Source organism: Sturnira hondurensis, unplaced genomic scaffold (assembly GCF_014824575.4).
Source record: "Sturnira hondurensis isolate 20B ecotype Veracruz unplaced genomic scaffold, ASM1482457v3 Scaffold0022566, whole genome shotgun sequence".
NCBI lineage: Eukaryota > Metazoa > Chordata > Mammalia > Chiroptera > Phyllostomidae > Sturnira > Sturnira hondurensis.
Window position 1 is genome coordinate 9,804,672 of NW_028095197.1, and position 24,701 is coordinate 9,829,372.

At 43.7% G+C, this 24,701-nt stretch overlaps 1 protein-coding gene across 1 annotated transcript; it reads left to right on the forward strand.

The window, feature by feature from the left end:
* The first annotated feature begins 154 nt into the window (after positions 1–154).
* ANP32B (acidic nuclear phosphoprotein 32 family member B) lies at positions 155–24,363 on the forward strand. Its single transcript, XM_037035686.1, has 7 exons — positions 155–542; positions 9,291–9,440; positions 13,211–13,333; positions 18,651–18,840; positions 21,684–21,808; positions 22,576–22,645; positions 23,911–24,363. Exons 1-7 carry the CDS (start codon positions 489–491, stop codon positions 23,976–23,978), a joined length of 780 nt encoding a protein of 259 aa, XP_036891581.1. The 5' UTR covers positions 155–488; the 3' UTR covers positions 23,979–24,363.
* Positions 24,364–24,701: the final 338 nt, after the last annotated feature.

Consider the following 24,701-nt stretch of genomic DNA (forward strand, 5'->3'; position numbering starts at 1 on the left):
GGAAGGTCTTACATCAGCCACCCCACGTGCAACCGGAGGGAGGGGAGGAAGTCTCTCCAGTCCCCCGGGCTGCGCCTTTCCCCCCCAGCCTCCGCCCCTCCCGCCTCGTCTCCCCGCCCCATCCTTGGTGCAACCGCGGCCACCTAGTCGAGCGGCGCCGCGCGGGGCCGAGTCGAGCGGAGCAGCAGCCTGCGCCGCGTCGCCGCGTTAAGCGCAGTGCGGGGCCGCGGCCGGAGGAGGCGGTAGTGAGACCAACGCTGCGCTCCAGCCCCCTTTTCCCTCCATGGTTTCTCTCCGCTCCCGTGAGTAACTTGGCTCCGGGGGCTCCGCTCGCTTGACCGCACGCCGCCCGCTGCCCAGGACCGCGCCGCCGGCCTCTGCCGCCAGCAGACCCCTTCCGACGGTCCTAGCTGCGCAGGCCGGGACGCCTCTCCCCCCTCCGCCCCCGCCGCGGAAAGTTAAGTTTGAAGAGGGGGGAAGAGGGAAACATGGACATGAAGAGGAGGATCCACCTGGAGCTGAGGAACCGGACCCCGGCAGCTGTAAGCAGAGTCCCCTTAGGGAGCCCTCTCCTTCCGATGACTTGCATGTAATGGTGGCCACCTGCGGGGCCCCGGGTTCTCTGGCCCGGGAGCGGGGAAGGGCGCAGCTCGCGGGCTCGGACGGGGAAGGCGGGCGAGCGGGCGGGAGGGGGGAGCGAGCGCGCGGGGATTAACTCTTTGGCGTCCGCGGGCCCCCGCGGCCTTCCGGGGAAGGCGGTGGGGTGGGGGAAAGCAAACTTTGAGCTCCTCGTCCGCCGGGGTTGTTCCCGGAGGAGCGTGTGTGCGAGTGGCCGGCGGCGAGGGAGGGAGGAGGAGGTTGTGTAACGCTGGGAGCCATGTTTGCAGCCTCCCGGGATGCGCGGCCCGGCTGGGACCGGGCCTGCCCGGGAGCCGCGCGGCCATCCCGGGCTGGGCCCGTTGCGGTCCAGGCCGGGCTTCGCGCGCCCCGGGGCCGGCCGGGGAAGGGGCTTGAGCGCGGAGTGTGGGGATGGCTCCCGCAGCCTGGCCTCGCGGTTGGCGCCGGGCGGGCCGAAGGGCAGGGGCCCTGAGGCGAGGAGGGCGCCTTTTGCCTCGGATTTGGGTGGAAAGCCCCCTCGGGTGCCAGGGGGCTTAGGCGGGCGCGGCCTGGCCCGCGCAGAGCGGGGGAGGGGCGAGCCCGAGCGGCGGAGGTGGCGCAACTGCCGCCCCTCCCGAGGCCAAGTTTGAAAAAAGGACGCGGTTCCCGCCATTTCTTCAAGACTAAAAATAAAACTTTCTTCACCCGTCTCTTGCTTCCCTTTCGCCTTCCGGGCCTTCCCCACTCCTAGCCTTCCAGGGCGGTCCCGGGCGGCCCGGGTGAGCCGTTGTGGTGGCGGCTTCGCCATCCCTCCCACGCCGCGGCGGCAGAGCCCGGGCCCCCTGTCCGGGAGGCTGGCCCCTCGGTGTGGGCGGGCGGCGGCTCCTCGCGCCAGCCGGGGCGCGCCATAGGCCGAAACAGCGCCATGTTGGCCGGCACCCGTCGCCAGAGCCGGCCTGCGGGCTTGGCCCTGCCCGCCCGCCCCCGGCGGTGGCTGCGGGCCGCGGCTCCCCAGGCGGAGCTCTTCTGGTTTTCTGCCTTCCTGGCCGGGTCTCGGCTGGCTCTGGCGGGAGCCCTGCGCCCCGTCGCCGACTCATCTTCTCTCCGGAGAGCTCTGTCCTCCTCCTCCTCCCCCCTTCTTAAAAAGGCAATGCCAGGCGGCTGGCTGCGCCCGGGCCAGGCTCCGGGCGTGCCGGCGGGCCCCGGAGGCTTCTGCCCCCGCAAGTGTATAGTGCGGCCCACCGCGGCCTGCACTCGGGGGCCCCGGCTGCGTGAGCGGCGGGTGGGCCTTTAAGAATCGCCTGTTTCTTCTCCACCCCTGCCCTCCCCGCGAACTGGAGCGGCTTCCCGCGGCCCGCCGCGGGGCCACGGTTCCCGGCCGCCACTCGAGGAGGCCGCGCCTCTGCCAGACCCCCTCGTCGGTGAGTGGCGCTCTCTGGCCGCAGGTAGACCGGGGGAAGTCCTCCCACCCCGCCCCAGTCCAGCGAGCGATGGGTGCGTTTTGTGCAGTCAGGTACCCGCGGACAACAAGTTGCCCACTTGTGGAAATTCAACCAGGGTTTACCTGGTATGCACGAAGTTTTGGATCCCTGAGGTCTCAACAAGTGAGGTTGGGGGCGCCGAAACGCGTGGTCACCCGAAGCGCCCCTGGGGGATTCGAGGGCGTGGCATCTCGGCAAGTACCTCCGCCCCCCAGTTTTAAGGTTGAGGTTGGACCATGGTCGTCCCTTCGGCTCATCAGTCAGACATTTTGTGTCGGCCACGTGCTAGTACATTGAAGGGTTAAGCTTCTTCACACTGAAACTCCTTGAGTTGTTAATTTAAGGCGCTTACGTTATTTCTGGGTAGTTGTAAATAAATAGAATGTGGAGTGATTAAATTTAGCCAAAATTTCTAAAAGAAAAGTACGCACATGGTGGTAAGTGTTTTCAAATCTAGAACTTGAATTTTTTGTGCGCAAGCTAAAGTACTCTAAAGTACTAAATAAGTAAGACTTGACTTCGAGTGGTGAACACAATACACAATGCAGATGATGTATTACATAGAATTGTACATCTAAAGCATAATTTTATTATCAAACGTCACCCCAATAAATTCAATTAAAAAGGTTATTTTTTTAAGGGAGAGAAAACCTTACAGCACTTGACAATTAAAAAAAAAAACTACTAAGAGCAGTGTTGCTCCCAATGGGAAATAACTGGGCTGCTGTTCCTAGTATATGGAATTTCTTCCTATATGAGGTAACTAATATATTGTTTTTTTAAAGTACATATATGTGCAAGTGTTAATTTTGGAAGTAATCAACTTAGGCCTTCCCCGCTTGCTAAAGACAGGCCAGTCACGTGTCAGTTTGATAGTTGCTCTATCCGCATTTCAGGTGTTCAAAAGCTGCAATTGATTAGTAGAGACTGGATTGGGCAGCACCAGCCTACAGTAATCCAGGGGTTCATTAAACGGATATTTGAGTACCAGCAGTATTCTAGCACCTGGCAAAGCAGTGTGAACCAGACAGCAGCCCAGCCCCCCTCCTGAGGCCTCAGACCCTAGGGGTGCCTGTTGCACTGGGGCAGTTAGGGGCCTTGAGAGTGTCACAGAGCCAGCTGAGGCTGTGAGGGAGGACTCTGACATGGAGACGAGGCCAGTAGGAGTTAGGTTCTTACAAGAAAAGACGAAAGCTTTGACCTTAAACTGAAGGCTTTTGGGAAGAAAAAAATGGTTGGGTTTTGAAGGGAAATTTATGAGGAGTTAAGTGTTTTTGCACAAAAGCATCATCCTTTTGGCAAATGAGAAATTCCAGCATGACTCTTTTAAAACCAAACTCAGCTAGTCACATGGCTCTTCGTGTTTGTACTGGGCCACCTTTTAGAGGTTGAATTGGCCTCTGGGATCCTTAAGACTTCAGTCATTTGGGGAAAGAGGAAGAATTCTAAGTCCAAAACAACTCTTGATAACAGAGGTGTGTTCTCACAGTGGAAAAAATGACTAAGATGGCTTTTGAAAATCTTCATGAAGAATGGTGCTAACCATTCAAACATATAGGCTGGCAAACTATAGGAAATAGTTTGTATAAAATATTTGTATTGTCAGTTACTTCTGGGAACAAATTGAACAAACCTAGAACAGAGCACACACAACACAAGTTGTTGGTACCAGCACTTCGTTATTATGCATCTAGGGACAGCTAGCATTGATACTAGCTCTGTTTGAGATTTTTGCCCAAAGTTAAAAGCCAAGCAGTTCCTGTGGTTCACAGTCTAAGCCCCTATGGGACACTGGAATAGGAATTGATGGATTTTTATTTTTAATTCTTATTTACCTTAAATTAATGTTTGAGAAAAGGCTAGTTTAATTGGAAAGGTGTGAAAAGGTGTGAAGAAGAGTGAATTTGACCCCAAAACTTAAAACTGCCTATTTTTGAGCAGAAGGCCAGCTAATTATTTAGGAATAAGGGAGTGGATGGTCTTAGTTATCTCAAATGCTGACACAGTGCCTGAGAGAAGATAACCTTTTCACTAAAGTCCTCTTTAGAACCTCAGACAGGCTAGATGGCTCCAGGCCTGTCACACTTGGGCACAACACTCAGTGGGACCCTCCTGTGGTCTCTGCTTTCTGCAGTAATTCCCACTCTGCTCCATCCTCTTACTGTGCCTCTGGAGTCCTGTTCTGGGGTAGCACATTTCTTTATTCTTTACATCCTCAGCCTTCCTGGAAAAGTGCAAGGACATGCCTTCTCTTTGCCCTATGCACCCCAGTAAATTCTCTTGCCTCCTGATCATAGAGAAAATTAAAGATCTCAGTGTGTGTTCCCTGAAATTCTTGCTCTCTCACTTACAGGCTCACTCGTAACTGCCTGTTCTAGTTGTTTTCTGCACAGGAAGTACTGTCCTTCCTCCAACAATAGTACAATGATGCTGGATTGCCCCAAAAGTCTGTTAATGTTAGAGACATTTTTCATTTTCACCAGTAACTTTATTGATTTGGATATTTTGGGTGTGTCAGCTATCTCCTGCTATTGTCTTCTAGTGGGTAGAGGCCAGGGGTGCTGCTAACATCTTCCAGTGCATAAGGCAGCCCCACAGCAAAGAATTACTGGGCCAAAATGTCGATAGTACCAAGAAACTTCACAAATCACTTTTGACACATTTGATTAGTCACAGCCCCTTCTCCATACACCACACTGATCTTTTTTGTGTGTTTCAGTTGTGTATCTGCTTCCATCTTCAGTATTAAAATGGCTGCACAAAAATTCACTAATTTTGCCCTGGCTGGTGTAGCTCAGTGGATTGAGCACAGGCCTGCAAACCAAATAACCGTGATTCGATTCCTAGTTAGGGCACATACCTGGGTTGCAGGCCAGTTCCTAGCAGGAGATGCACAAGAGACAACCGTACATTGATATTTCTCTCCCTCTCTCCTTTTCTTCCCCTCTAAAGATAAATAAATAAAATCTTTAAAAAAACAAAAAATTAACCAATTTTGATGTTTTTTATAAAATGCATGCTGATGTGACAGCTGTCACAATACAGTCTAACAAAATTGTTTCGATGAAGTTAAAGATAACTAAGTGCTACTAAAACCATCATTCTGAAAAAAAAAAAACATAATGGACTTTTTGGCCAACCCAACATACGTTAGTTTTAATATGCATTTGTATTACTTGTAGTTAAACAATTTTTTAAGTGTCTACTGATGATTTGTATTTTATGGCTTGTCTGGTTTTTTGTTGATACTTCTTTTGGGGTGCTTTTTTCCTCATTAGGGTAAAAAAATATCCTCAAGAAAACGGTGAATAAATGCAAATACCTAGAATTTTCAAATATCAAGAAAGGTCATAAAAAACTGTTAAAAAGAGGGGTTGGTTGCCATTTTAAGTAAAGAACTCATAACTCAATAACAAACTCATGGTATACTCTTTCACCTAGCAATAGATTGTGAGGAAAGTATTACATAAGTTTTACACGAAAAGGTACTATGGCATTATTTATAATAGGGAAAACTGGAACTGTTCTAAAGGGAAGATTGTAATTCATGGTACATCCATACACTTTCATTTATTTAGCTATTAACAGATACTCAGGGTTGTTATTTTAAAGTATGCTAAGTTACGTAGTTTTATCTCACCTATATTAAAAATATACAAAGGCTGAAAAAATATACTAAAATATCAATAGTGATAAACATTAATATGCTTTGTATTTTTTAAATTTATTTAATTGTTGTTCAAGTACAGTTTTCTGTCTTTTACTCCCATCCCAGCCCATCCCCCAGTGTAATATGCTTTGTGTTAATGTGATTATACTTATGATCAGAAAGTAGGTATATATCCAGGTTTTCTCGTTGTATCATCTGCTCAATCCCCTACAGTCCTGCCACCCCATGCAGTATTCTTAGCAGTGACTTTTTTTAACCTTTATTTTATTTTTTGGAAGGTTTTATTTATTTCTTTTTAGAGAGAGGGAAAGGGAGGAAGAAAGGGAGGGAGAGAAAGAGAAACATCAGTGTGTGGTTGCCTCTCGTGTGCCCCCCCCAGCTCCCCAGCCTGCAACCCAGGCATTTACCCTGCCTGGGAATCAAACTGGCATCCCCTTGGTTCACAGACTGGTGCTTAAGCCACTGAGCCGTACCAGCCGGGGCTTTTTGTCTTTATTTTTAAACATAGATTAATAGTCTCATCATTGGAGTACAAAGTAAGGCTCTAGAGAAAAGTCTCCCAGCCACTCCCTTTCTCTCCCTGAGAGGTGATTCCTATGAGATTTTATATACATATAAGAAAGTGAATGTGATATATTATGTAAATAATAACATGCATTCTGTACTTTTTTCCTGGAAATGAATCCCTTGTTGATGGGCATTTAAGTTTTCTAATTTTTTCAATCACTTGTACCTTATTTCATAAGCCTTTCTGGGTGTTTCCAGCTCGTGCTTCACTCCTGGGTACTCCTGATTCTTCTCGAGTCTCCTTTGCAGCATCCCTAGGATTCCATCCTTTTTGTCTTCTTCCTATGGATTCTACCCTTCCACTAGTGTCTGCATCCTGATGACTCCTGAATAGGGAATTTACAGCCCAGACCTCCCTTGAACTCCAAACCCACATGTCTGCCTGGGGTTCCTTCCTTTCTTATGGCCATCCCTTGGGAAACTTAAGCTTGGTGTCCCTTTTGTAATTCCTTACACATCCCTCAGCAAGCTGTTCCTTTCTTAGTTCCATCTTGCTAATGGTTCCCCTTTCTCTAAACCAGAACCTCAATTCCTCTCCGTCATCTTCTATACTCATTTGCTAAACCTGCAAATTAGAACCACTTTAACATTTTTTCTTCTAATTTCCTCTTCTTGATTCATAAATTAACATTTAATTGTTTTATGGTAGTTTTAAAAAATAATTTTTTATTCATTTTTAGAGGGGGGAGAGAAGGAGAAAGGGGGAGAGAAATATCAATGTATGGTTGCTTCTCGTGAGTCTCCTGCTGGGAACTGGCCTGCAACCCAGGCATGTGCCCTGACTGGGAATCAAACCGCGATCGTGTGGTTTGCAGGCCCGCGCTCAGTCCACTGAGCTACACCAGCCAGGGCGTTTTATGGTAGTTTTTGATGATTTTCATTACAGTAGAATTTTACTAGTTGAGAGAAATTGTCCAAAAGGTGATTTCACCCAGTGAGCAGGAAGGAAAAATGGCTTAAGAGGCAATATGGCTAACTCTAAATCCTCCTTAGTTGACTTCTGGCATATTAGTGTCATTCTGTGTAATAATTTTGCCTTCTCTGTAAGATAGAGTCATAGAAATTTCCCCAAACCAAACGGGACCATCTTAGTGGTGTCTCAATATACTACTTAGGTGGGTGGCCGTTCCAAGTCACGTTCTCTATGGTTGGTTGGGGTTTTCCTAATACAAAAGAAATACCTGCTTGTAAAAGAAAAGCATAGAAGGGAATAAAGTGGACAGCAAAGGTCACTGTCATTCCCCTACCCCCTTTCCCACAGGTTCCTTTCTCAGCACTTACTGTGTCTCAAGCACTACTGTACCACAGCTCCATAAAGTGGGCACTATTTTCCCACCTTACAGATGAGGAAACTGAGGCACAGAGAGGTTACATGACTTGCCCAAGGTCACATGGGTTTCAAGTGGCAGAGCCAGGATTCTGCCCAGGCGTCTGTCCCCAGAGCCTGGCTCTCATCAGTTGACCTGTTAGGTTTTCACATGTGCAAATTTTCATCAGAAGAAGGAAGAACAGCAGAGGTATCTAGAGAAAAGAAGGAAGGAAGGAAAGTAAAAAGGTGTAGGACTGCATGCGTCCTGACCGAAATGAAACCAGGGCTTCTGAGGAGGAAGCAGGCAGAGGCAGGGCAGTGAGAAGTAGTGAAGAAGCAAGTGAGAAGTTGTGGTGTTGTGGGTTATCACTGACTCTATAAATCTGTTTCCTTCTCTGTGTAGCAGGGGAGGGTGGTATGAAGAATAGTAAGTTCTCCATAAGTGATAGCAATTGCTGGAGTAGGATCCTTGGATTCTGTGAGGGAGGGTGAAGCCAGTACTAACACCCTAGCTCGTCATTTTAGAACTATGGGCATCTCTGCTTTCTCTCTCTCTCTCTGTCTCTCTCTCTCTCTCTCTATCTGTCTCTGTCTCTCCCCCTCTCCCCCTCCCCCCCTCTCTCTCCCCCCTCCTCTCCCTCCCCTCTCTCCCTCCCTCCCCTCTCTCCCTCCCTCCCTCCCGCTCCTGTCTCTCTCTTTCTTTCTCTCCTCTCTGTCTCTCTCTCTCTCTCTCAGTGTATACACACATATATACACTTGATTGATGTTATTAAACTTGGTAGATTCACTGCATGAACGGCTTTGGCGGTTAAAACTAATTTGCATCACTATAAATTGATCAAAACGTGTTTAAAAAGTTGCAAGTTTCAGAGTCAACCACAGCAAGAGTGGCAATAAGGGTTAGTATAGTAGTCATACAGTAGACTGTTAAATGGTCAGTATTCAAAATCTTCAGATGGTGGCACTCTTGGATGAATTTGAGTTCTGAATTTCAGGCCCTCAAAAGAAGGAGATTTTTTGGTCTGAAAAAGGAACCTAATTTAATGTCTGACAGTTCTCCCTCGCCCCGCCCGCCCCCCATCATTCTCCCATATAACCCAAATTGGTCTTTGTTTTGAATTAAGGCCTTGGCATCTTGATCCCTTCCTAGTGTCAATGTGATCTTAGTGAAGATTAATAAAAACCACCAGTGGACGTGTGTGGTGCTGCCAGACCTCTTTGAGATCTTGGTAGGAGAGGCAAAGCACTCCTTTCCTTGTGTCATTCTCCTGGGCCTTGAGGTGGAGGGCGAGGGGTTTCTTCACTCAGCGTTTGTAGTCAGAGCTGCCCCTTGGAGAACAGGCTTGGGAAAAGGAATAGGAGAGATACGGTTTCTTCACTTACATCTTAAGAACTGTAGTTTCTGTCTCTGGAAAGGAAAGAATTTAAATCTTTATTTATACCACGGTGTAACATTCCACCCTTGGTATCTATTAGTATATTGTTACTAAAGGCTTAATCATTTTTCATTTATTTATAACTGTGATCTAGGTCTAAGTAGAGGCTGTTTATATATATGGGTGTTTTGCTGGGTATTTATGGTTGGTGTTTCTGCTTTTTGTTGTTGTTTGTTTTCTGTGTGTTTTTGAAAGCTTGTCCTTTTTTCTTTTTCCTTTGTCATCCACAGGTTCGAGAACTTGTCCTGGACAATTGCAAATCAAATGATGGAAAAATTGAGGGCTTAACAGCTGAATTTGTGAACCTAGAGTTCCTCAGTTTAATAAATGTAGGCTTGATTTCAGTTTCAAATCTCCCCAAACTACCAAAATTGAAAAAGGTAAGTGCTTTTTCTTTAACAGTAAAAGAGGGAACCATCCTGATGAGGGGAAAATGCATGATTTTACATATAAGGAAGCATGTAGTGGAGCAGAAAGCACATGGCCTTTAGAACTGGGCATATCTGGGATTGAATTACAGCTCTTTCGTTTCCTTGGTGGGTCATCTTCTGCAGGTTACTTAATCCTTTTAAGGCTCAATTTCCTCACCTATAAACTGGTGTTACCACCTGGCCTTACAGAACTGCTGTGATGTTTGGAAATAATAGATGTTGGATGCTAAATAAAAAGTAGTTACAAAGAATAATTAATTTGTGAATAATGTATTACTTACTATAAATTTGTTACAATGTTGGATGCATTTCATTCTTAGTGTGCCCTGGTTTAGGAAACACAAGTGCCTACCACTTTTCATGTTTTATATTTATTGATTAAGGGTGAGTTTAAGTAGTAAAGACTTCAGATTTATAGTCTTTATGATAATTCAAACCCATTGCATAATTTTTAATGACTAGACATTTAAAATGTGTTGTGACTTACTATAAGAATTCATTGTAATGACACTACTGTATTTCCCTTTCTTAGCTGGTGGTCTGGTGTTAGCACTTCATTGGTCTGATTGCAAATCAGTCACTATCCACCTCCAACCCCCTTCTTTAAATTAAAGAGAGAGAGAGACATTTTTCGTGTCCTTGCACATTTAACTGTCACCGAACCCCAGAAAGTCAAAACTGGAAGAAACTTTGATCTAGCCTAGCACCTTCTTTTACAGGCACACTAGTAGACCTAAAAAGGTATAGTAATTTGCTTAAAGCTACCTGCAAAGGTGCTTAGTGCTAGAGCCAAAACTAGACTCTGTATCTCCTTTTTCCTAACCCAGTACCTTTTTTGCTACGTACAGAAAGTTATGTGGTCATGTAGGTGTTGCAGAATTCTTTACTGTTTAGGTGTTCACTTTATTGTCTAAACAAAGGTGTGGTCAAATTTAAGCAGAGGGCTGGTATGCTGTTCCTGTAGTTTGCTTCTGAGTCCTGAGAGGGACTTGTTTTTTCCTGAGCACATGAATTAAAAACCAGAGGTGCTTTTTACTTGTTTGCCTTATTTAGGTAATAAATGCTCAGACAGCCCTCATGGGTTTCAGGGTGACTTGCTTCCTATACAAACGACTCCTGTTATATTTAAATGGGTGAATTTTTCCTGTCTTCTGATGAGTATGTTCTTTAGTGATTCAGGAGTTAGTCCTTCTTATTCGCATGGGTTATTGGTGACACTGGAAGCTCTGGTTAGCCCATTAAACAACTGGTGGCTTCTTAGCATCTGTCCACGTGAACTTGATGCTAATAGATTGTAGTAGTATGTGTCTCGTGTTGTGCTTTCTTAGCATCCCAGTACGTTTTCCTGAACTGCTATGGTCTGTGTACTATCAGACTTATTCAGAAAGTATCAATGATCATTGATAGAGAGGATTTATCAAGCCCTTCTGAAGTCTTCTTTTAATCAGTTCACTTGTAAAATTAGTGAGCAAGGAATGGAAATATCCATGAATCAGACTTAAAGGCAGATAGATGTTCTCACAGCTGATGTGGACTTTATTTACTTCCTACAGCATGGATTGTCTTATAGCAAGAAATAGGATATGAAAGAAATTTGGTATAAATAAATGTCTCAGGTTTCTTAGAGTTACACATTGCTTGCATTTCAAATTAATAATATCACTTAATCCTTTGGCAGATTGCCTTATTTCTACTACCTAAGATATTCTTGTTGAAAGGATGTGAATATTACATATGTGTGATAGTATCTCAATAAAGCTAGTACTTGAGTCTTTATTGACTGTAGACTTATATTTTATAATGTATACAATGAACCCTGGCCAGTGTGGCTCAGTTGTATGGAATGTTGTCTCACAAACCAGCGGGTTGGGGGATTGATTCCAGTCAGGGTCTGTACGTAGGCATGGGTTTGATCCCCAGTGGGGGGGGGGAGGGGTGTATGGGAGGCAACCAGTCAGTGTTTCTCTCTCTTTCTCTCATGAGTAAACAAACAAACAGTTACAAACTATACAGTGACAAGCCGTTTGACTAGAACATCCCATGGGAAGGAAAGAATTGTCTGAAATGTTACATTTTCCTCTTCTGAAATATTTAATAATACCTGAGCAGCAGGCTAGTTTTTTTTGTTGTTGTTTTGTTTTAAAGATTTTATTTATTTTTCAGAGAGAGGGCAAGGGAGGGAGAAAGAGAGGGAGAGAAGCATTGAGATGCAATTGTATGTGCCCCGACCAGGGACTGAACCCATAACCCAGGCATGTGCCCTGACCAGGAATCAAACTGGGGATCTTTGACTTTGTGGGACTATGCCCACCTGAGCCATACTGGTCAGAGCAGCTGTTTTTAAACTGATTTTTTCAGCAAGTATTTAAGTTTATTTAAATTTTTAGAAGTTACTCTATTCTGCATCATAGGTTTATTTCATTGCATGCCATAGATAAAATTACATGATGTGTTCATGCTCTTCAAGGTATGTAGGTAGCATAGTGCAGAAGGCATAGATTCTTCTGAAACTAGCCTGCCTGGCTTCAAATCATAGGTCCACCACTATAACAGCTGTGTGCTCTTGGGCATGTTACATAGTCTTTCTATAATTCGTTTTCCTCATCTATCAGAGGGAGTAATAATTTTGCTTCCCCTGTGGGATTATTATAAGGCTGAGTTTCATGTACAGGAGTGGGCAGAAGTAGGTTTACAGTTGTGAATATGCAAAACACTGAATTTATTCTTGTATTATTATTTATTGTAGTATTTTCCATACAATGTAAATTAGTTTTTGTCCGCACCTGTATTTCTGGTGCTTTGAATAGTACCTGGCACTTAAGTACTTGTAAGTAAGGGTTAGATACAGTTACCATTGTTTTTGGTGCTTAAAATAGGGGATTAAAACCAGTGGTATGGCCTAAGTTTTTTCATCTGCAAAATAAAGAATTTGAATTAAATGCTCATGACCATCTAATTTCTCCAGGCTCCAGTATCTTTCATTCTAAGATTCTAATATTCCTTACTAAAGGCTCATTTCCTTCATTGGCACACCACTTGCATGCTACTTGATCTGCTGCTAAGAAATTAGAGTAGGTTCTTATAAAGGCCAGGTTTATACAAGAAGCCGCCTCCAGGGAGTTCGTTGTAGCTACCCTGAAGCTGTTGCCCCATTGCCTTTCCTGAGGTCATGGGCCTTCTGTAAGGACTTTTTGGGGCCTATACCACTGTAGTCTAAATAGCAACATTCCCTGGTGGCTTCCCGACATAGCATTCCACAATGTGTCAGCACTGTGCGGAGCCAGGTTAGGTTTCCAGTGGGCATAGCGAGCTTGGCTTGGCACACACAATCAGCTGTTTAGAATGCATGAACCATTTACCCTTCCTGGCAAGTATAGAGCATTACACTTCTCAAAGAATTCTAATTTGCTTTGACCCACTTTTTAGGTTAGAAAATGTATTCACTGATGTTAGGGGCCAGTTCTCAAGCAAACTGTTAAAATTAGTCGGTGGTTGAGAAAACACAACTCTTCTCAATCCTGTCCTGCCTCTCCTGCCCCAGAATATTGCTGGTGTCTGTAAACCACTTACCGGGGCTCAATCAAGCAAAATGAATGATATGCGCTAATAAAAACAGATTTTTTGACCGTGGTGTGTACGAACTATCTGCTCTTCAGAGCCTTAATGACATGTGCTCCTGTGTATATTTGTGTGTGTGCCGTGTGCATTTTCTCTTGCAGCTTGAGCTCAGTGACAATAGAATCTGTGGAAGTCTGGACATGTTGGCAGAAAAACTTCCAAATCTCACACATCTAAATTTAAGTGGAAATAAACTGAAAGATATCAGTACCTTGGAACCCTTGGTAAGTAATTGAGAATTTGGAAACCAGGACTTATTGGTCATTTTCATTTTCATATTTCTTTATAGTAAGGGAAATTATTGAAAATAACAAATGAATGCCTGATACTGTGGTAGCTTCTATCAAAGGGGAATTCTTTCTTTCTTTTTGTTTTTTGTCCTTTTAAAATTTCACATGTTTAATAAATTAAACATGTAATTTTTCCCGAGACCGGCTGGGCTATTCTGTACTTTTATAGAAAGTTATTTGTGTTGAGTGGCATATCTGAATTACAGATGGAATAGAAGTCCAGAGATAGTTGCGGTACATCTTAGGTCTCCGAACTCCTGGTCTTGTGTTCTAGCTACTTACAGTTGCCCAGAGTTTTGCCTGGGAACCCCCAAGTCCTCCTCAGTCTAATGTACTGGGATGTGCTATGGAAAGTTTAAGTTCAAGTGCAGTGGGTTATAGATTTGCTGTGTGACCTTGGGCAAATTGCTTCTTTTCTCTTGGGGCCTCAGTTTCCTCACTCATGAAACAGTATAATAATCCCTACCTTACTTACCTCATGTAGGAGTTCTTAGAATAAAATAAGGGGATGTAATTTGCTTCATAAGTTGGGAAGCTGTGCTAATGGGGGTCCAGCCTATGTGGAAGTTGTAGTGTCCAGAAAAGAGTTTCTGGGGGCAGGAATTAATGCAGGGTACGGGGCAGACCCACTGGCTGTTCTTTTGGCTAGCATCTGGAAATTTCTGTGAATTCAAGATTATTAAATGACTGTTTTTCCTAAATACGAAATTTTATAAATTGGGCATGCAGGCAGGATTCCATTTTAATGAGGCTAACACGATGTACATGAAGTCAGTGTTTGTGTTAACTTCCAGACAGCCTTTGGGAGAGGGTTATACACAGATAAGAACTGCCTTTCGGGATCCAGAAGAGCAGAACCCAGAGGGTGAGAGGATCCTCTGCTGTCTGTCTTTTCTGATGTCACAGCATATGTATAAGTGGCTGTCACATCAGTTTTACAGAATGTTCTGTTAGTATCTCAAGGAAAGATAGAGTTAAGTTATGATTTCTTTCAGTGAAGAGGATTTCCTGTCAGAATCATAGGGTCTTTTCCCTCTTAATAACTGAGGTGCTGCTCCAGTGTAGATGTAATAATCATCCTTTACTGAGCGCTTTATGTGTGTGTTTCATTAAGTGGGCGGTATGTAGCTCATAAATGGTAGGAACCTTTTCTCACTTTTGTTCCATCAGTTTTACCCTCTTTTTTTCCGCTGTAGGTAGACATACCCAGATACTTAGGACCCCCCCTTTTTTTTTTAGATTTTGTTTATTTTGTTTGCTTGTTTTTAGAGAGAGGGGAAAGGAAGAAGAGAGAGGGAGAAAAGCATCCATGTGTGAGAGACACATTGATCGGTTGCCTCTCAAACTCACTCTGGCCGGGGACCAAACCCGAAGCTGGGGCATGTGCTCTGACCCGGAATTCGACCTTTTGCTTTGTGGGAGGACACCCGGCCAGCTGAGCTGCACTGCTCGGGGCTAGACTCCCTCGTTCTTACCAGTTCTGTTCTTTCACACCAATCCCCATTTTCAGTGTTTAAATAAACATTTACTGTTTGTTTATTTACTGAGTTTCATAGTGTTGGTGGACATTAACATTGGCCCATGTTAACGAGCCAACCCTTGTATCCTCATATAAGCTACCGAAGAGAGAATGACTGTAGAGAAACCCAATTTAGAAAACAAATACTCACTGGTCACAGGATAAATGGAGGAACAGGGATTCAAATCGAAGTCCACCATTCTTTGCACTCTTCTTGGGACCTGTTCTTTTTTTATCTGCAAATTTATTCCATACCCAAGTTGACCTAAACTGTTCCAACAGCAGCACTAAGTGAAGTGCCAAGGGTCTCTCAGTCAGGTAACCACACTAAGCCTTTATTGTTTGCGTTAATAACGGGCCTGTCAATTTAGGGTCATTATGAGCATGGGAACCCTCTTTTTCTGGAACAGTACCAGGTAGTACCTTTCCCTGCTGTATCACTGGCTTCTGCCTAATTCTTCTGGCAGCCTGAGTCCTCTCTGGTGTTTCGTCAGAAGCCTTTTCCGTGCCCTAGCATGCAGAGGCAGAGCAGGGGCAAACACGGGTGGGGGGGCTGTTTGCTTGGGTGTTCCTGATCTGGTCAGTGATGTATGAGGGCCCTGTGGTAGCTGCGAAAGTCTCGGTTCCCTGGGGCAGGGAAGAATGAGAAATAATCGTTGTAGTTACCATTTTTAGAAGATCTGTCATACACTATAGTGGATGCTCTATGTGTATTATGTCATTGGTAACCTCAAGGAAAATTTCTACAAAGTAGATAGAAATAGCATGCCCCTCAGTTTACACATGAGGAAGCTGAGGCTTGGGAGAGGCTGAATCCCTTGTCCAGAGTCACACATAGCTGGCCAATGAGAAAGCTGCAGGCCTGCACAGCCAGGACTCTCTGCAAAAGCCCGCTCCCACCCTTCTGTGAAATTGCCGCTCAGATTCCTAGAGGTGCTAAATGGGTCCTCTGAAGTTAGAACATGGCATAAAATAAAATTGTAGGCGAAGGTGAAGGGGGGAAGTGTTGGGTCCATTTTGACTTCTGAAAGTATTCAGTGGGGAAAAAACACCATCCTCATCCTCATTAACCACATACATTTTGAACACCGTCTGCATTGAGCCCAGTTCTTACGAGTCACTGCAATGATTGTGAATGCCTCTGCTTGCTACAGGGATATTAATCAAGAGACAAAGAAGGCATCAATTCAAACTTCCTTGGACACCTTTTTTAAGAGACCTGGGCCATCCAAACCATCCCCCAAAGCCCTTCTAAATTCTAAGAAGGCAAGCAAAATTATTGTTAATCAAATGTTTAATGTTTATTATGGCTAGCCTTTTCATTTTAGGCCAAATTTATGATATGATAGAGTTGTGAATCTTTTTTAGCAGTATTTAGACATTACATTGGGATCCTGAATTATTTGTGTGTAGTGTATTTGGAGCCTTAAAGTGTAATGTTACTACTTTAAACAATTCTAGGGTACTAAAACTGGTTGTGTTGTTTATTTGTTTTCACTTAGTTTTCTAGCATACTGTTTGGCATGTGTGAATTATAATGGTTCTTTTTTTCAAAAGTAGTAAAAAATATCACAGATTCATAAGAGTTTTAAAAACAGGAGAGCCTTGGAGGCCCTGCATAAGGGGATAGATAGTTGAGAGAACCAGAGAAAGGGCTTGGGGCACTGTAGAACATTAAAAATCAGGGGTGTGTGCATTCTTTATGCATCCTTTCCTGGGGAGTGAGTTTGAGCAATGAATTTTTAGACTGTGCCTTTTTGGGAAAGCTACCTAAATTGTGATTATGCCCCAGCTGGTATAGAATTAACCTTTTTGTGAAGAGAAGAGAGTTCCCAGTATGCCAGCTAGTTGTCTGGGGTGGCATTTCAGCATTGTCTTCTCTTGGGTGAGAATTCATACCTGGGCTTCTGGAGGTCAGGGCTGCCCACTGGGGAACCTCATCTGAAAGCGACACTCGGTAAAAGAAGCTCTCCCCACGTTGAGGAGGGCTGGGGACGGCTTTCTGAAGACCCCAGGGGACTGACTTACATAACGCTGGTGTTTTGAGGAGTACCGTTTCCTGTTGCTGTAACTCTTCTCTGCGTTCCCAAGGGCTGCTCAGTGAAAATAAAATAAGTGTGGGAACTTCATGTTTGACCAGGAAGATGACGAATCTGCAAGTGCAGGGGTCAGCAACACTGTCCTCTACAGGGCACGATAATCATTTAGGCTTTGTCAGCCACACCAGTCTCTGTCACAGCTACTCGGCTTTTCCACTGTAGCCCAAAAGAAACAATACACAATATATAAACACATGAGTGGCTGTGTTTGAATGAAACTTACTTTGCAAAAACAGGCAGTGGGCCGGAATGGGCCAGCAGACAAACACAGATCTCTCAAGTCCTGAAGACAAGATTTTGTTTAGTCTGCATTTCTCCTCAGGTCCTTGTGGATGTTGAAATGGTGTTCCCAATAAAGCATCAAAGCCTTTAAACATCAACATGGATTTTTTGCAACTTAACTTCATGCAGAGAGCCTCTTCCTATTTTTGTATTTCTTTTTTCTTAGAGAATACCAAGCTTTTCTCTTGATTTAGAATGATTAAAAGTTATGTTTATGAAGCTGTGTAGTATATGCCCTCCGGGCCTATTGCCCCTATTCTAAAAGATGCCAGGCTACATAGCACTTTGGGTTTGCTTTCTATGCATTCGTACCCTCTCTTCTTCTCCCTAAGAGGGTCTGCTGTCACTGCCTGCTGCTCTCTCACTTGCTTGTAATAATACCTCTGCCCTCCCAGTCTCTTAATTCACTCTTAATCAAAACTTAATAGATTGTGGGGTTGAAGTACTAATATACTGATGTCTTAACAGATGAAGATCTGAGTAAAATACCTGGAAATTTTCTTGTCTGCTTTGATTGTTCAGAAAGATTTTTCTTGGGCCAAGCTTTTAGGCCCTAACTATTACAGATAAATGAAATGGAGGTTCCAAACAAATGAGGTATCACAAAAAAGTTTGGAGGTGTGGTGACATCAGAAGAACATTACATGGAAAAGTCTGGTAATGGTGTCAAACATTTCCCCAAAAATTCTGAAGGAGGAGAAGAGCATCATGTTGCTCTGTTTCTGAGGTTTGAACTCTGAGTTTCCCTTCTTTTTCTCCAGCCTGTATTGGATCCCATCTTCCCAGAAAATCTCTGCACCACCACACTTTGTGGTTTTTGTATTTCGTCCTGCAGTGGTTCACATCTGTGTCCCCACATAGGAATCTCAGGCACTTTGAGCCTGAGTTGGTTGGTTGATTGGTTGATTGAGTCTTTGTTTTTGTATTTTTCTCCATACTACCCCAGAGTTTTGAAGACTATGCTCGATACCCAGTCAGTTCTTATTGGCCACTTGATAACTCAAATGTTTAAACTCAGTTTTCAAACAAATTTATTAAATGCTCTGATTTGTCTCACAGTGTGAAAAGATCCAGTTTTAATAACTGCTTTTTCGACTTCATGTTTCCTGAGACTAATGCTGCCGGGAGGAGACAGTTCTTTGAGGAAAGGGGATGCAGAGGGAAGGACTAGTTAAAAACCGAGTGGCCTCTACTACAAAGGTTGCAAAGGACTTGAATGGTTTTCTGTGTATGAGGCCGAGTGGGTAGTAGCTAATAAAATACAAGCCTAGAATTTTACCTCTTTAGGAGAAGGGTTTTGTTGTTATGTTCCTTTGGTTTAGGAGGTGTGTTTTTTGGTCCTTTTCTTCAGAAAAAGTTGGAATGTCTGAAGAGCCTGGATCTGTTTAACTGTGAGGTTACTAACCTGAATGACTACCGAGACAGCGTCTTCAAGCTCTTGCCCCAGCTGACCTACCTGGACGGCTATGACAGAGAGGATCGAGAAGCTCCTGACTCAGATGCCGAAGTGGATGGTGTGGACGAAGAAGAAGATGATGAAGGTGATTGGCTGTAACATGTAGTGAGCCTTATGTCTGCCTTTCAAGGGTTCTGATAAAGCTGCCGAATGTTCTTGCTGTTGAGAAAAATAATTCATATCCATGCATATAGGCATTGGTTACACTTGGAGCTAGGACCTCTGCTTAATTTTAAATAAGCTCTTGGGATATTGAAGCCTTAAGGTGATTCCACCTAAAAATGGTTTGTTAGCTAATGTGTTGGATTTCAAGCCTAGAGATCATAGACGGCTGCAACTCACTGAAGTCCTTGTGATTCACAGTTTACTGAAAGGGCCATTGTTTCATGTCCTCTGACTTTCTCCTAGCTGTTCCCTTGTCTTGGTTACTGCTTACTTATCCTTGCAAACTCACCTTTGTCAACACTTCCAGGAAGACTTCTGACACCTGCGAGAGGTTAGGTTCATGAGCATGCTAGAACACCCCCTTGCTACCTCATTCACAGCACTTGTCACTCTGCTATACTCTTGTTCCTTCCAGCTATGCTGTGATTGTCTTCTTGGGTAGGGGCTTTTTTCCTCTGTTCACGGGGTACCTGATACATGTGATATCCAAATAAATGAAGTAGCTTTCCTGCTTTTTATGTGACTGGTTTAAGAAGGTAATGATTTCAAAGTACTATATGTTAGAGTCCATTTTTCATTAATAAGGGAAATAATATCTGGCTGTAACATGGAATTAGAATATAGTTTTTATTTTTGATATTTGATCAAGGTTTTTTACACTTAGTTATTTTTAATAATCTTTGAATATTTTCTGCCCAAAATATCCTCTGGATCAGCTTGTGCTCTCCTTGCACAGTGACGCGTTTACTGTGAGTCAGTATTAGCAGAAATGACTTCTCGCCTCCAAGTGGCTTAGAGGAAGCAGAGTGATTAGTTTTCACATCAGTCAGCATGAAGGAAATGTATTCAGCAATTTCTGATGTTGCTGGAATTTGCAGTATTGCTGTATGTGAAGCATTGTTTTATTTTTTCTTCTAAGAGTTTTATAGTTTTAGCTCTTATATTTATGTCCATGATCTGTTTTAATTTTTATTTTTCTGTTAAGTCAACATTCAGTATTATTCTTATATTAGTTTCAGGTATACAGCATAGTGGTTAGACATTTACATAATTTACAAAGTGAGTCCCACCCATAAATGTATTACCGCCACCACCCCCAGTGCCATACGTGGTTATTACCATATTATTGCCTATATTCCTTGTGCTGTACTTCATGTTGAAGCATAATTTGTGATTATCTCTCTTCTTTAGAGATAAAAATACACAAGACAAATGATCAAGAAAAGCATAGGAGCCTGGCTGGTATAGCTCAGTGGATTGAGCGCGGGCCTGCGAACCACACGATCGCGGTTCGATTCCCAGTCAGGGCACATGCCTGGGTTGCTGGCCAGTTCCCAGGAGGGGACTCATGAAAGGCAACCATACATTGATATTTCTCTCCCTCTGTCCTTCCCTTCCCCTCTGTCTGAAAATAAATAAATAAAATATTTTAAAAAAGAAAAGAAAAGAAAAGCATAGGAGGAAAACGATTGGGCAACTGGGGTGCGATTATTGGTGTAGCAGAACTCAGGAAGCTTTTTACAGTTTTGCAGGAGATTTGAAACAAGGCAAAAAGATAGGGTAGGATATAGGGGGGGTAACATGGACATAGATTAGGACATCTCGCCTGGTTCCGAAGATTTCTGTCACTGTTCCCCTCACCACAGGTTCTCAGTTATTCCTAAAAGCACTTCGTGCCTCTTGGTGTCTACTGGAACTCATTTGAACAGGTTCAACAGCCCCGTTTGCCAGGAGCCTGTAAAGGAAATTCTTCGGTGGGTGAAGATACAGTCAGGGCAACAAATAATTTGAGCATTTCCTATATGCCAGACACTGGAAAACAGTTTTGAAAGGGAAAAAGAAACACATACACACACATGGTTCTGTCTGCTTGGAGCTTACTGTCTACTAAGAAGAGAATGTTAAGTAATCACAACTAACTAACTAACTAACCACAAGTGAGCAGACTGTGTGGTGATGGAGAAACACCAGGTGCTTGTGTGAGAGTGAGCTGGGACTAGGAGGTGTGGCATCTCTGCCCGAGGAAGTGAGTTTTACCTGAGATCCAAAGGTCAAGTCATTGTTAGCCAAGCAGAGAAGAAAGGGAAGAGCATTCAGAAGCCAGGAGGCAGGAGGGGCACAGCAAGCTCCAGCACCTGGAGAGGTGAGACCTGCCCGGCTGGAGGCCTCTGCCAGATGGCAGGGACACAGAGGGTGGCGGTGCTTCTCAGCCTGCCCCTCCTGCCCATCGGCGGGATCTCGCAAGTTCCCCATTTGGAAACTTTGTAGTGGTACCCTTACCTCAGAAGGATTTTTCTTTGTTTTGTTTCTATTTTTCTAACTTTTTACTATGGAAAATTTTAGATATGGACAAAGGTAGAAATAATAACAAAACTTTCGTGTTCCCATGACCGAGCTTCAACAAGTACTGGTTTGTAGCTGATCTTGTTTTGCACATACACCTTACCCTCTACCCCTTCCTTCCTTGGAATCAAATGACAGACACCGTACCACTTCTTTAGTGAGTGTTTTAATGTACATCCAGTTTCCCAGGAGTCCTGGAGTTCGGATTTTATGGGACCCTGTTGGACAAAAGGACCGAGGTACAGCTACAGCGGCTTGGGAGAAATAGGGTGACTTCGGTTCATGGTTTCCCCTGACATTTGCAGCCCGGCGTCTGTCCTGTGGACCAGCCCACAGTTCCCCAGCACCTTAGCAGGTGTACCCCATGGTACCCCGTGGGACATCAGCGGTATTTATGAGTTCCTTTTGGACTGTTTTCAGAAGGAGAAGATGAGGAGGATGAAGAGGATGAGGATGGTGAGGAGGAAGAGTTTGATGATGAAGAGGATGAAGATGAAGACGAAGATGTAGAAGGGGAAGAGGATGAAGATGAAGTCAGTGGGGAGGTCAGTGCCACTCTGCTGCCCTGCTTCCTAATTAAAATTAGTTTAACAGAAGAAAGGAAGAAAGGGAAAGGCCTCCTGAAGAAATTAGGGTTCTTGTGAATAGTCTGATACCAGCCTGATTCATTTAGCTCTTGTAACTCCCACCCCTTTTAGTAAATACCAAGTGGAATGCTTACTGAATGCTGAGCGTGGAGGGTGCGGTGTTGACTAAGAATGGGGTCCTGCCCTGGGGGAGCAGGCAAGTTTAATGGGACACCTGGTAATGCCACCCAAGGACAGGAGAGAGGAGTCACTTGACTTTGACCCTCAAGGAGGTTTATAGAAACAGGCGAGGAATTAGAGTAGATGTCATCAACAAGCATGTTGGTTTTAGTGCAGAAATAAGTCTGAGCACTTTGTATAATTTTCATAGGTCCTTAATGCAATTGAGTTGCTGAGAGGAGCTTTTTATAACAGTGGTAATGTAGAAGTCTTTGTCCAAACCTGCTTTGAAATTCAAGATTTTTAAGTCATTTCTTGAATTCATTTAAAGTTATATACTAATTAAACATGTCTGGAAAATAAAATGCTTCTGAAAAGCAATTTGCAAAGAAAAATTTAAATTAAATTTATTAAGAAAACCATTTCAGTACATTAAACTAGATAAAAATAAGATTAACGTTTTCTCCTTGATGGATTGTTACATTTGTTGGGAAATTATTTAGTTTTTGTACTTCTCAGCTTGGCAGAATGAATTGTAATAATGATATGCCGTTACCATTCTTTAGGAAGAAGAATTTGGACATGATGGAGAGGTTGATGAAGACGAAGATGATGAGGATGAAGATGAAGATGAAGGTGGGTCTAATGCGTGTACCTCGTTCCTTAGTTAAAAGTCACAGTCGGGGGTGGGTGTCCATTAATGTAGAATTTGGAACCACAGAGAAAATAAAATGCCCTTTGCCCTGGTGGTCTCATGGGCTCTCTCTGTGGACAGATAGCCCCGTCAGTGTGTCTGCCCCAGTGCCACCCACCTGCCCTACAGCCAACGACTGGGGGTGCCTGTCTGGGGGGCCGGGGGCCTGGTTTCCAGCCCCCGCACTTAGACTGTGTTTAGACCTTATTGTCTGGATTATTGCCAGGCTTGAGGTTTCTGTGTTTTGAATTCTTTCCTTTAAAAAAGTTGTAATTGGGTCATAATTTTTACAGGACATATACATAGCACCTTCCCATTTTATCACTGTTATTCCTGCCCCTACCCCCAACCAAAACCCAGGAAACACCTGTTTCTTACTCACTGTAAGTACAGATCCCCGTGCTTGTGTAGGTTTTAGAGTACCAGGTTGTTTGCTGTGCTTCCCATTGGTTCAAAGGTTTTCAGTATCTGTTCTCTGTGCCAGGCACTAGACAACTTTACACTGATAGAGCATTCATTCATTCAGACCTGATTTCTGCCTTCACGGAGCTTTTGGGGACATAATTTGACAAGGATTTAGTCAATTTAATTGAAATAGCCATGAATTTTTATTGGTTGACAATGCTATGTAGGCCTCTGTGTCTGAAATACCTAAAGGGGTCTAAGTCATCTTTTTTTAGTCAGTGTTGACTTGCTACAGTTTGAGTCTTGCCATGTTTAGGTCTGCATACTTTGTGTTATCTCATTTAATCCTCAGAATAACACCATAAGTCAGTACCATTGTTTCCATTTTATAAGAACAAGGAAACAGCTTCAAGGGAAGAGGTTGCGCGGCCTGCCCCAAGGTCAATTGTTAGTGAGCATGGGTCAAAAACAGGCTAACTCCAAAGTCCTTGCTATGTATTTTAATAACTGCTAATGTTTCATTGGACCAGCAAGTGTAAGAAACATTTGGGTGACTGCAACTTAAATTGAAAAAACTGGTTGAACTTGGCTGTGATTTGAGATGCTTGCCCTTCTTGGTTCTGTGGTCACTATTTATGCTTTTAAAAATTAATACTTGTTCATGAACAACCTATCAGATCAAGCTGACATCTTTTTTTAATCTCTCAACCATCAAAAAATTCATTGTTTTTACCTCCATTAGCAATAACCTAGGCAGTATGCCTTTTCAATTGTCTCAAAGTGAATTTTTGTTATTGTGCAGAGGAGGAAGAAAGCGGGAAAGGTGAAAAGAGGAAGAGAGAAACAGACGATGAAGGAGAAGATGATTAAGATGCTAAATAACCTGCAAAAAAAAAGGACTGTTCAGTGTTGGTTGGACTGCTCATACGGATTTGGTAGCTGTTTAAAAAAAAAAAAAAAGGTAGCTGTGATACAAACCCCAGGACACCCACCCACCCAAAGAGCCAAAGAATAGTTCCTGTGACATTCCGCCTTCCTCCAGTTAGTCCCTTTCGGAAATTCACCACCAAGCTTGGGGACTGCACCCCAGCAAAACTGTAAGCGTTGTTAGGTTTCCATGTAAGACTCTTGCTGTAGCATGGGTAGCTGTGATTGGCGAGTCAGCCGTTGTGGCTACCAGTTACACCAAGATTGTAACAGCATTTCTACTTTCTGTACAACAAAGAAGCTTTGTAAATAAAATCTTAACATTTTGGGTCCGGTTTTTTTTTTCATGCTTTTCTTTTTAATGAAGTCTTTTTACATTAGGACATTTTATGTGACAACTGCCAAAAAGTATTTTTAAGAATTTAAGTGAAATAAACATGTTCCTCTTTGGTAAAGCCTAGTTGTATGCTTACATTTTTAAATTGGACTTCAGTTGTAAGCTCATGTTAAAGCACACTAAAGAGCTGGTTTCTTTGGCGTTTTTGTGTTAGTGTTTATTGAGGGGAAATGCACAAGTGTGTAGAATCTGAAGAAGCATTTACATCCAATTTCATTCTTGATGACTGCGGGAGTAAATGAAGTAGACTTTTTAACAATACTGTTTGA